Here is an 11,541-nt window from a genome sequence, read left to right as displayed (position 1 = left end):
GGCTCCTTCGGAATGGCCCCTTCAGGATGGCCCTTTCGGGATTAATTACTAATTAACTAATTACAAAAATTGATCACTAATCTAATTTTATTCACAACAGTCACGATGTCAAAAATGGAAATAGACTTCTCCACAATACCTTTATTTTGGAATGACGATGATATTGTAGTGTCAGATGTCATGTCAAAAGGAAGCGAGGAAATTCAAGCTGCGAAAGAAAATGGGAAAAAAAATCTGATATGTGATTATATATATGTAATGACAAATTTATTGCTTATGTTCATGATTAATATATAAGCCTCTTAAAAATATGTGACTTCTTTCATTTCTATCTAACCTCGAATGGCATAGGAGGAAAAAATGGTTAAATTATACTAAGAAGCAAATGAGTCTTTTCCATGGCCACTTAACCGCTCCTTAACGGATGTGGCACTGAGGGAATAGTTCGTAGATTCGATAACACTGAGGGGAACTCGAAAATTTCTATGGCACTGAAGGAAGGCATCAAAATTTTGATGGCACTGAGAGAATTTACTCTTACATATATCATGTTATTGTACACAAGTTAATGGACTAGTTTGTTATATTATGATATCGTAAAAAAAGTTTACTATATTATCAGAAGACCATGAAACAAATTGGAATCTAAATTCTCTCTCAAGCTCATGTCCCAAATGATTGGATATTATTCATTTATACTAACTTTTCTAAATCTTATATTAAATTTTTAGATGCAAAGACAATCTCAAATATAAATGTTGTCAACTGCAAAGTTATAGATCTCGTCGAGTAGTACAACTTTGATGTGATTTTTTTCCATCTAGGATAGTTTGATTGGTCTAATATTTATATTTCATATTTACATATATAAACAATTTCAACAAGTTGTCGACTACAACATTATAGATCGAGATCTACAATTTTGATATAAAGTTTATCTGCATCTGATTCCACAGAAAGAAGTTATAAATTTTTTCGTACGAATGGGTAGGTTTTCAATTTAAAAAGAGGGGGAATTTTACTATTCGCTCGGCTCCTATATCAAACCAGCGGCGCCACAGATTGTCGCCAATTAATACAAACCGGCAGTGATATGGACTTTAACCACCGGTTTCAACGGCTACTACACATGAACCGGCGGTGAAATGTCTATCACTGCCAGTTTGAGTTCAATCGATGATGATGAAGTGTTAAGGATAATCATATTGGTAGTACCGAGTAAAGATTGAAAAATGATGTTACGATATCATGTAAATTTTTCTACTTGCAATAAACTATTAAGAGATATTGTTGTCAAAGATAAAAATATTTGACTCGACATAAATCTAAATTAAAGGTGGGTATATATTCAAGGATGGAAGGAGTTCCTTTATTCGGTTATGATAGACTTTAGTCAGCCATTAATGTTCTATGAATTTTTTTGCTTCCACATTTATAGTTCTTTTTTTTACTTTGCATCAAACCTCCATACCTGTTTAACATGCATGTGTATTTAACATGGACTATACTTAGCAATTACCACCTATACATTTTTTTTCCATCCACATCTATAGTTTCTTTTCGCTTTGCATTAGACCCCATACGTGATTGACATATGTTTAATTGAGTTGTTACTCTGAACTATGTGTTAGCATGTGGAAGTTGGTGTTCTCATCTCTTCCTGCATAGATGTATACATGGTCTAAGTAATGACACATATATAACATGCATGTAATTTCTATATATATTAGCAATAATGGAGGCAATATGTGATCTAGAATAATTATGTATTGGTATACGACTTTGATATATTTTATTATATCATTTCGCCTCTATAAGTCTATCTGTCTAGATTTTTAGGTACCGCTCTTTATATATGCGGCAGAGGTAATTAGGAAAAATGAATTCAAGTGGCATTCCATATAATTAATTTAGGCATGAAATGCACTAATAATTACAGGCTATTAGATACCCCCGTTACATCTATCCATGCCTAGGTGCGATCGTCGAAACGACCTATAATTAGGAACGGAGTGAGTACCACCCGTGGCCTGAAGCCATGCATATATACATATATATGGAGTTTTGGGAACTCCATACCATATCATCCTCACGCGCCTCAACCAAGTGCATCCGATCATCTCGTGGTCGTCTTGAACCGTGCAGTGCCGGCGCTGTGGCTAAATACTCTTGCTTTTATTGCTATCGTGTAAATAATTTTATTGAACATTTTGGATATGGTTGTTGTGAGCTTCCAATAAGAATTTGGTGGGTAAACTCTTTGCTTTGCTACCATGAGTTTGCAGTTGAAATGATATCTATATTGCACGGATGATGGCCGGCTGGTACGACACTCCTCACACGCGGATCAGAAAGGTACGCCAAAATATCGATCTGCAGGAAAATCTCGCTCTAAACTACCAGACTTGCTTCACCGGCCATGACTCGAAAAAGAAAATGACAGAGAGAGATAGAGAGAGCAACATATATACCTCACAGCTGGTTGCTTGCATAGCTTGTTCTTTCAGTTCCGGGGGGGGGGGGGGGGGGGGGGGGGTGGATAATAGGTTGCTCATGACCACGCATTGTGCAAGCAAGCAGTGGCATACACACATTTTCCCGACGGCCGAATGCCTTTAAATACGGCAGCAGCCTCGACCCCGTCTGGCCGTCTCCTCAACCAGCTCACCGCGTACGCAAAACCAATCACACGATCGAGTAAACAAGAAGCTCCCTCTCCTTCCGTGTCATCGCCGCTGCCTACCTACCATGGCCTGCACTCACCAGGTACGTACACGTAAAACGTGCCAAGGCTAGCTATACTAGTCTGCAGTGTACGAGCTAGCTTTGGTCTCACTTGGTTCGTGCCGTGCTCATCATGCACCTTGCGTGCTTGTCGGCGACATGTCGTGCTTCATGCAGGACGTCGTGTTTGACGTGAACGCCGTCGGCTGGGCCCCCTCCGGCGAGCTCACGGCGCTGTCCCTACACCGCGAGGACGACCCGGCGAGGCTCCCCGCGGCGGCCGCCGTCGGGCACGCCCGCGAGCCCAGCGGCCGGTACGTCCTCGCGGCGGGCCGCGCCGGCGAGGGCGACGGCCTGATCCAGGCGATCGCCCCGGGCGCGCTCAGGCCCCGCGTCACGTACCGCGTCGCCGGCTGGATCAGCGTGGCCGGCGACGCGGCGGCGGAGGGTGGCGGCCAGCAGCGGGCACCTGGTGGTGAGCATCCCGTCGTCCGTGTCAGCATCCGCGTCGTCGGCGGCCGCGTCGTCGACGGCGGCGCGGTCTGCGCCGAGCCCGGCAGGTGGGCGGAGGTCAAGGGCACGTTCCGGCTCAGCGAGAGCCCCCGCGGCGCGGCGGTTCACGTGCACGGGGCGCCGGCCGGCGTCGACGTGAAGGTGATGGACCTCCGGATCATCGCCACCGACCGCAAGGCGCGCTTCAGCCACCTCAAGGAGAAAACGGACAAGGTGAGCAACCTAGCTGCAAGTTGAAATCACCACATGCCAGCTTTGACCACACCGAATCTATCTATGTTCTTCCTTTTCAAGTAACATTCATCTGCAGGCCATCAGTGCATCGACACGATAAGCGCCAAGGTAAGTTTCCGAACGGATGGGATCATAGGAACCGGTGGTAGCAAAACTGTGCACGTACGGCCGGGTTTAACAAACGCTCTCTAGTCCGGGCAACTCAAAAGTCCATAGAAGCAAAAGTCTTGTTCCTATACGAAAACCAAAAATAACGAAATTACATGAAAATACCACGTATAGAGAAATAAACAAAGTTTTAATTCGTGAGGGAAAAAAACTGACGTGGGACGAGACTTCACATCCGCCGAGAAGATACTACCTACGCGTACTATAATGCACCGCTGATAGATATAAACCTAAAAACTGTATAACAGTATTTGGCAAAAGGTAATCATTAATTAATTCGAGAAGCTTGTAAAGATATTTCCAAATAATAATTAAGGCACATACCTAACAGACCAATTATTATTTATGAACATTATTATCGGTGTTTATATAGGGCAATTAGTGTACATCTATCAGTACATGCATCAATGGATGAACCAATGCAAACGTATGCCCTCAAAAAAAAAATGCAAACGTATTAATAATCCACCTTACTACTACTATACCTTATTTTAATGACAATATGTACGATGACACCGATCAACCACTTGTGATAACTCCAAAACAATTAACTTCACTTGTGATAACTCCAAAACAATTAACTTCCAAGCTGCTGCCGGTCAATATTGAAACGCTGAGCGTACTGAATTTCACCCGCGACCGACGGTGATGGGTGAAAAGTTGGCGCCCCGTACGCATTGTTTTCCTGAGCCGCCGTACCGTGTTGGGCTTCGCCCGCCGAAAGTGATATATACTCCAGGTGCACCGTAGCACATGGCACTGGTAGACAGTGGCACGTCTCCAGCCCTCTATTGGTACTAATTTATAATTATAGGTGTAATAATAATCCATATGGAACCAAATTAAAATTCTCACCATCACCTCGTCACGTCTAGACTCCAGCTACGTACGCTGACAGTGACGCCATGACCAGGTGCGCAAGCGCGACGTGGTCCTCAAGTTCGGCGGCGGCGGCGGCCTGCCGCCGGCGGGCGCGTCCGTGCGCGTGGTCCAGCTGGACAGCGCCTTCCCGCTGGGCAGCTGCATCAACGGCGAGGTCATCCGCATCCCGGCCTTCGTCGACTTCTTCGCCGCCCACTTCGACTGGGCCGTCTTCGAGAACGAGCTCAAGTGGTCCTGGACGGAGCCGCGCCGCGGCCACCTCCGCTACGCCGACGCCGACCGCCTGCTCGACTTCTGCGACCGCGCCGGCAAGCCCGCGCGCGGCCACTGCATCTTCTGGGCCGTCGACGCCGACGTGCAGCCGTGGGTAAGGGGCATCGGCGGCGACCGGGCCCAGCTCGCCGCCGCCGTGGACGCGCGCCTCGCCGGCCTCCTCGGCCGCTACGCGGGGAGGTTCCCGCACTACGACGTCAACAACGAGATGCTCCACGGCCGCTTCTTCCGCGACCGCCTCGGCGACGGCGCCGCGGCGCGCATGTTCCGGGAGGCGGCGCGGCTGGACCCGGCCGCCGCGCTCTTCGTCAACGACTACAACGTCGAGTGCGGCGGCGCCGGCGACCCCCGCGCGACCCCGGAGAAGTGCGCCGAGCTCGTTCAGGACCTGCGGCGCGGCGGCGCGCCGGTGGGCGGGGTCGGGCTGCAGAGCCACGTCACGCACCCCGACGGGGAGGTCATCTGCGACGCGCTCGACACGCTCGCCGCCGCCACGGGCCTGCCCGTATGGATCACCGAGCTGGACGTGTGCGAGCCCGACGACGCGCTCCGCGCCGACGACCTCGAGGTGGTGCTCCGCGAGGCGTTCGCGCACCCGGCCGTGGAGGGCGTCGTGCTCTGGGGGTTCATGGAGGGCCACATGTGGCGGCCCGACGCCGCGCTCGTCCACCAGGACGGCACCGTCAACGACGCCGGCCGGAGGTTCCTCGACCTCCGGAGGGAGTGGACCTCCGACGCGCGCGGTCGCATCGACGACGACGGGCAGTTCGAGTTCAGGGGATTCCACGGCACCTACGTGGCTCAGGTCACCACGGCCACAGGGAAGATGATCAAGGCGTTCACCGTCGACAAAGGGGACGGGGCTCTCGTGCTGGACATGATGGATGTCTGACCCGCTAGTGTTATAATATAATAATGACAATTTTAGGGTGGCTGGGAGATTACTGGAATCTGCTTAGAAATTCAGGTTTAGCTTGGTATTCACATCAGACTACCTTTCTCTTGGTGTACAAGGCATTATGCTGGAATGAAGTCATGAAGAGTTAACTTTATCAAATGCAACAACCAACAGCTGCTTCAGCTCATTCACTAAATCTGTAACTACCAAAAGATGGATCCTGCATGAGATCTGACAATCCAATTACAGGGTAGGCGCCTGCGGAACAGACAAAGATATCTTCTCGTTTGGTACATGGTGGAACACAACAGCTTCTCTTAACACTATTCGGCAAGCCATTGCTCTATGCTGTTGCGCCCCAAGAGCAAAATCTATAAGGCGCGGAAGCTTTAACTTCTTTACTCTTTTGATGTTATGACCAGCAGGCCCAGTGCGCCAATTAGCAGGTACTGCAGAAAGAGAACATTGATCAGCAATCCTTCCAATTACAATGAGCCACAAACAGTATTGTAGCAAGATAAATGCATGAGCAGTTCCCTCAACAGAATGGCAAAATATTCTCATATCAAAAGACCACTCTTCTTTGGGTTTCTGTCACTATAATTGGATTAGACATTGGTTTGTGCAGCTCTAGTTCAGTTTCATCTCTAGCCTGTGCCCTACACTAACTTATCTATCTGCTTTGTTATTGTGTCACAGACTAGGCCAATCAAAAATAAACCAGTATAAGAATGAACATACCTTAATAAACGGTTTCTCAGTCATGATAATTGTAACCCAGCCAACATATGGAAGATAGCTGTTTGCATTGTAAAATGATGAAGGTCAGCTCAACGTTTTTTAGTGAGCATAAAGACAGATGCAAGCTGTATAAGTTGAACTCACCCCACAGCTCGCCCCATAATGTGGTGTTGCTGGAGCCAAAGCTGCCCATGTGCATATAATAATCGGTCATCCCCAAAGTTATTGTCACCTGAAAATCACGTTGGCAAGGTACACAGAACATTGCAACCACAATCACATTACATCATACAAAAAGCCATTGGTTATTGGCAGGATTAGACAATACAAGGTGGTAGTATAATCATAATCAGAAAAGTAAATGAAAATTATTGTAGTCACTCAAACTGAAAGGATATACCTTTGGTGAGGATTTCCACTTCTGCAGTATCCTGACGTTCATGGACCTATACAGAGAGAAGGGGAAACTCAAACCAAGCAAGAAAAAACTCATACAACTATAATCTAGTTTAAATGCAATCAACTGAAGTGAAGAACTCAAAGTGTATTTACCTTAATCACACGGTGAACAATTGGAATCTCACGGCCCTACACAAATAAGAGCCAAATGAGCATTTAATGTATCAATAACTGTATGAGTAAACTTTACAATGAGGTAAATCATGTCTAAGCAGCAGGACTCACGTCAACATTGAAAACAACTATTTCTCCTGTGCGGATAGGATCTTTGCTCATGTGCAAAAATAGGATATCACCCTGCAAAGAAGATAATTAATCATTAAGGCATAACGCTGTCAGAAATGCTGGCACTTCACAAGTATAGATACACTGAAGTCCGGCATTAAAACTTAGTTGTAGATAATATGCACATAGCAGACCACCAACAAATGATATAAGAATCTGAAAACGAAAATCCTGGTAATAGTTGATTCCAGAATTTTAAATGCGATAAAACTCAAAAGGGCAATGAAACTATGCAGAAAAAATGGAAATGCTCCTATTTGTGCAGCAGTTTCTAAAATTCACATCGTCCACAGGTCAAAGTAAAAACATCTCATTAAAAAAATCACCTGTGCACACGTCAATCACGAAAATATCATAAAGGAATACAGCATCTAAGGCTAAGGCCATTTTCAAGTTATGTAAGGAGGGGTACAAACCCTTTTAAATCCAGGCTCCATGCTACCAGAGAGAACCACTACAACTGGAGACTCGCTTCCTGTCACAACTATCAACCCCTTCCATATGATCAATGCTGAGGTAACAATCATACCTGCAAAGAGGAACATTTAAAAGTTACAACTCCATGTCTCCATCATAAGACTCCTGTTGCCCCCACTTGAATATCACAATTCAAAAACCCCGAATTACTAACTAGCCTCTTGGTTAACCCACGAAAAGCGTAAACAATTATTCAGGAGATGATATACATCATTCACAGTTCACAATCTAAACAATAAAAGAGATGACGAAAAAAATCGCAATTCGGTTCTCTGAGGCTGTCACATCCAATTCTGCTACTGTTCTATGCTCATATTCTCATGATTCTGAAGAGGAATATCTTAAAGGGTTAAGATTGTAGAACCAGATGAAGAATCCGGATAAATCACTGACTTTTTTGAAACCGAGGGGGAAAAAAAGAACTTTGGATCTTAAGGCCACAACCGACCCGAAAGCGAAAACAGAGCTGTCCCGCTCACCGAAATCGTACTAGTTTCGCATCGCAAAAAAACTCGCCACAAACCCTAAGAACTGCATGCCTCTCGACGCACTGATCTGACCACCAAGACCTCGGGGGAAAAAACAATCATCAGGAGAGAAGAATAGAAGACTGGGGCAGAGGGCGTCACCGAGGCTGATGATCTGCATGAGCACTTGGCGGATCTGCATGGAGCGGATCGACTCCACCGTGTCGCCGACGAACCCCATCCCGCCCCCTCTCCCTCGGCAGCTGCCAGCGGCGAGCTCACGGGTCACGAGGGAAGGGGAAGCGGAAGGCAAGCAGCGAGAGCCTGCGGCGATTTCTGCTCGTCTTTTTTTTTCAGACAGGACCCCGTGTCTGCCGATATTGTGCTGTTGACCTCCGCCACGTCACCAGCGGCGGGCACGTCACCGAATCTAATCTGGCGCGTCCGATGTGGATCTGACGGCCGGTAAGGTTTTGCTGGTCCGCGGTGGGCCGAGAGGATTGGACTGAGCCGCTGAGCTTTCTCCCTTCTTTATTTGGTTGGGCTTTTTCTCCCTTTTTAGTAGATAGTTGAATGCCCGTGCGTTGCTATGGGTGGCGAAAACTTTTCATGAGAATTTAGAGTAATCTTGTGTCGATTGGGTTAGAGCAATAGTAGATACAGATTGGCAATTGTGTGTACAGTTCAATTGTGTATAGAGATAACATCCCAAATAACAAATTGCTTTTGGTATAATTAATTATTTTTTTTCCTAAGCACATGAATCTGAAATGCACTCCAGCATGTTGTAACAAATAAACTAATCCATCTCAAAAGTCTTGCTTTCTGCATTTCTCATTCTAAACAACTACAGTATATATGGATAATCAAGAGAAGTCCCAAAAAAAAGGTTATCGACTTCTAGATGTAGGATTTAGGACACCGACTAGAGGGGGTGAATAGGTGGTTTTAACTTCAAACACAAACACTAGACAAATTTAATTAGAACCACAAGGAGAATTCTACTTCTACCAAGTCCTATGTCTAGTGAGGGTTTGCAACCTAGGATGACAAGTATGAATTCAAGATCTAGAAAAGTAAATTGCAACAAGTAAGAGAGCAAAGAGATCACCACACAAGAGACAAGAATTTTTCCCGTAGTGTCGATGACTTGCCGATCACCCCTAATCCACGTTGAGGTGGATTCAAAGTTTCAACCGCTCCTCTATCAAGAACACCTCTTGATCTTGAGCCGGCTTGAACCAATGAACCTCTCCAAACCTCGATTCCACTGAAGTTGCTCTTCACCGCTCCGGCGAGGTGAGCACAATGATCTCTCACAACCAAATCGAGACTCCACCACAATCTTCTTGGTGAGCTCATCGATTTCACTTCTCCAAGCCGTCTAGGAGGCGGCAACCTCCAAGAGTAACAAGTCGATGACGCTTGCTTGAAGACTCTCTTGTGCCCCAAAGCTCAAACACTTGATGCAATGCACTAGGATGCTCTCACACTCTCAAGAATGCAACCACTAAGCAATGTGAGTGAGAGAGAGGAGAGGGCTTGCTCTAGAAGGTCAAGGAAGCTTTCAAATGAGCCAAGAGAACCCCCCACAGCCGGCCATGGGGGTATATAAAGCCCCTCCCTCGAAATCCAACCGTTATGTTCAAATCTGCGCAAACGTGGACTGTCCGCCTCACAAAAACCGGACCGTTCGCCCTTCAAAAGCAACGGCTAGAAATGCATTTAATGTGTCAGAAACGACCATTTGAGCCCTGGCGGACCGTCCGCCCCCATGACGCGGACCGTCCGCCGTTCATTGTTTCCAACCACACAGAACAATCACAGGGTCTGTCGATTGAAAATGTTAGCCGGCGGACCGTCTACCCCTAGGGGCCGGACCGTCCGCCGTTCACTTCTTTGCGCACGACAGAAACATCAAGTTTCTGGACCAACAACACAAGAGCCGGCGGACTGTCCGCCCAAGGAGGCCGGACCGTCCGCCCCAAGTCAACCAGGGCCCACCCTTGTCAGATTACACCGACGCGTTCAAAAAGGAAGCACCGGTTAGCACCGGTTGAGCCGGTGCAAATTCAACCGACGCACATGGCACCGACATTCTGGTCAAATTAGGGGGCGGACCGTCCGCTCCCCATGGGCGGACCGTCCGCCCGTAGTCAATTTCAGCCCACCAGAAACTCAAACTTTCTATCAGATTCAAACTATTGTACGGCGGACTGTCCGCCCCCTAGGGCCGGACTGTCCGCCCTTCACCAGTCACACAGGCTTGAATCACAGTTAGCCTCTCTTTTTCAAACGCGTTAACTCTCATGCATGCAATGCAATTGTTTGAGCAACGAGGCACTATAGAACCATCAAGCACGTGTTCATAAACCCCTCTTGATAGTACGGCTATCTATCATATTAATCCGGTCAATTTTCATCCACTAAGCACCTTGGGACCGGCAAAAATAGAAAAGCCCTATCCTTATACCTTTGCCTTGAGCACGTCCTCTTGACATCATATCCAAGCACTCCATGATGTCCTCTAGGCTTACTTCTCCATGGACCAACCTATACTCATTCTCATCTCAAGAATTTTGTTAGTCCATAAGAGTTGTCATTAATTACCAAAACACAACTTAGGGGCCTAGATGCTTTCACTAGAGCATTTTTTTGAAATGTTGGATCAAACTTTATACTGATAGGTCCATGCACGTGTGTTGCCACGAGAGACAAAATATTTTAATGCTATTAAAATATGAATGCAATAAATACATGAACCAGATATATGTTGACTCCAAGCACAATGTTGCTGAACTTTTCCAAAAACTATAAGGAATCAGGTTACCAAATATCTCTTATACCACAGCATTAGAATTAACTTGGGTGTGCTCATAATACAACTTTCTTAAAAAGCAATCATATTACCCAAAGCCATCTAAATTGTGTGAATTAGTACATACTCCCTCCATTCACTTGTGATAGCTATATTTCAAAAATTTAAATGTTCAAAAATGATAGCTAATTTGCTATTGGCATGAGTTGTGGCAATAAATAGCACTAGTTACAAAGAGTTCCCTGTTAAATCATTGGAGGACCAACAAAAAAATCTATTACATTTATTAGATTGATAAGCACACTTGTGGTGCGCTTGGTCATTGTGCCATGTGAAAATATATCAATCAAAACTGAATGGAGGGAGTAGCAAGTTGCAAAAGGGGGGCAGTGGTATAACTGTAAAATGTGTAGAAAAAAAGGGCTAAATGCTTCAAGCTTGAAATTCCAAATAACTCAGTCCACACCAGCACATATGCTTCATTCCCATATGGAGAACCAGGCTTGGATGCACAGTCGAGGGGATCAGACAAATACCATAGTCCTTACTATGTATGAATGGATTCAAAGAAAGTTAGATGACAATTGCAGTATATTCTTGCA

At 46.1% G+C, this 11,541-nt stretch overlaps 2 protein-coding genes across 3 annotated transcripts; one reads left to right on the top strand and one right to left on the bottom strand.

The window, feature by feature from the left end:
• Positions 1-2,538: 2,538 nt before the first annotated feature.
• On the top strand, positions 2,539-5,846 carry LOC120698878 (endo-1,4-beta-xylanase 2-like). Of its 2 annotated transcripts, XM_039982643.1 has the most exons (3): positions 2,542-2,766; positions 2,902-3,450; positions 4,553-5,846. In XM_039982643.1, exons 1-3 carry the CDS (start codon positions 2,749-2,751, stop codon positions 5,684-5,686), a joined length of 1,701 nt encoding a protein of 566 aa, XP_039838577.1. In that variant the 5' UTR covers positions 2,542-2,748; the 3' UTR covers positions 5,687-5,846. The 2 variants fall into 2 exon arrangements, 1 of the variants encoding a protein (XP_039838577.1); XR_005685058.1 differs by lacking the exon at positions 4,553-5,846 and having other exon boundaries at positions 2,539-2,770; positions 2,902-2,991.
• Positions 5,750-8,495, bottom strand: LOC120698879 (signal peptidase complex catalytic subunit SEC11A-like). The gene is made up of 8 exons (XM_039982644.1): positions 8,284-8,495; positions 7,594-7,706; positions 7,118-7,189; positions 6,986-7,021; positions 6,834-6,879; positions 6,578-6,665; positions 6,434-6,491; positions 5,750-6,141 (listed from the first exon to the last, which is right to left on the bottom strand). Exons 1-8 carry the CDS (start codon positions 8,360-8,362, stop codon positions 6,091-6,093), a joined length of 543 nt encoding a protein of 180 aa, XP_039838578.1. The 5' UTR covers positions 8,363-8,495; the 3' UTR covers positions 5,750-6,090.
• Between the last annotated feature and the right edge of the window lie 3,046 nt (positions 8,496-11,541).

The sequence above is a fragment of the Panicum virgatum genome, chromosome 3K, assembly GCF_016808335.1.
Source record: "Panicum virgatum strain AP13 chromosome 3K, P.virgatum_v5, whole genome shotgun sequence".
In the NCBI taxonomy this organism is placed as follows: Eukaryota; Viridiplantae; Streptophyta; class Magnoliopsida; order Poales; family Poaceae; genus Panicum; species Panicum virgatum.
This window is presented reverse-complemented; position numbering and strand designations above follow the sequence as displayed.

Excerpts from the sequence above, each read along its gene's own strand:
- LOC120698878 (XM_039982643.1), top strand. Across the intron at positions 3,451-4,552 it reads TCAAGGAGAAAACGGACAAG|GTGCGCAAGCGCGACGTGGT; the intron begins GTGAGCAACCTA and ends CGCCATGACCAG.
- LOC120698879 (XM_039982644.1), bottom strand. The coding sequence starts at position 8,362 with ATGGGGTTCGTCGGCGACACGGTGGAGTCGATCCGCTCCATGCAGATC. Across the intron at positions 7,190-7,593 it reads TGGAGCCTGGATTTAAAAGG|GGTGATATCCTATTTTTGCA; the intron begins GTTTGTACCCCT and ends TCTTCTTTGCAG. Across the intron at positions 6,666-6,833 it reads AGTGGAAATCCTCACCAAAG|GTGACAATAACTTTGGGGAT; the intron begins GTATATCCTTTC and ends CGTGATTTTCAG.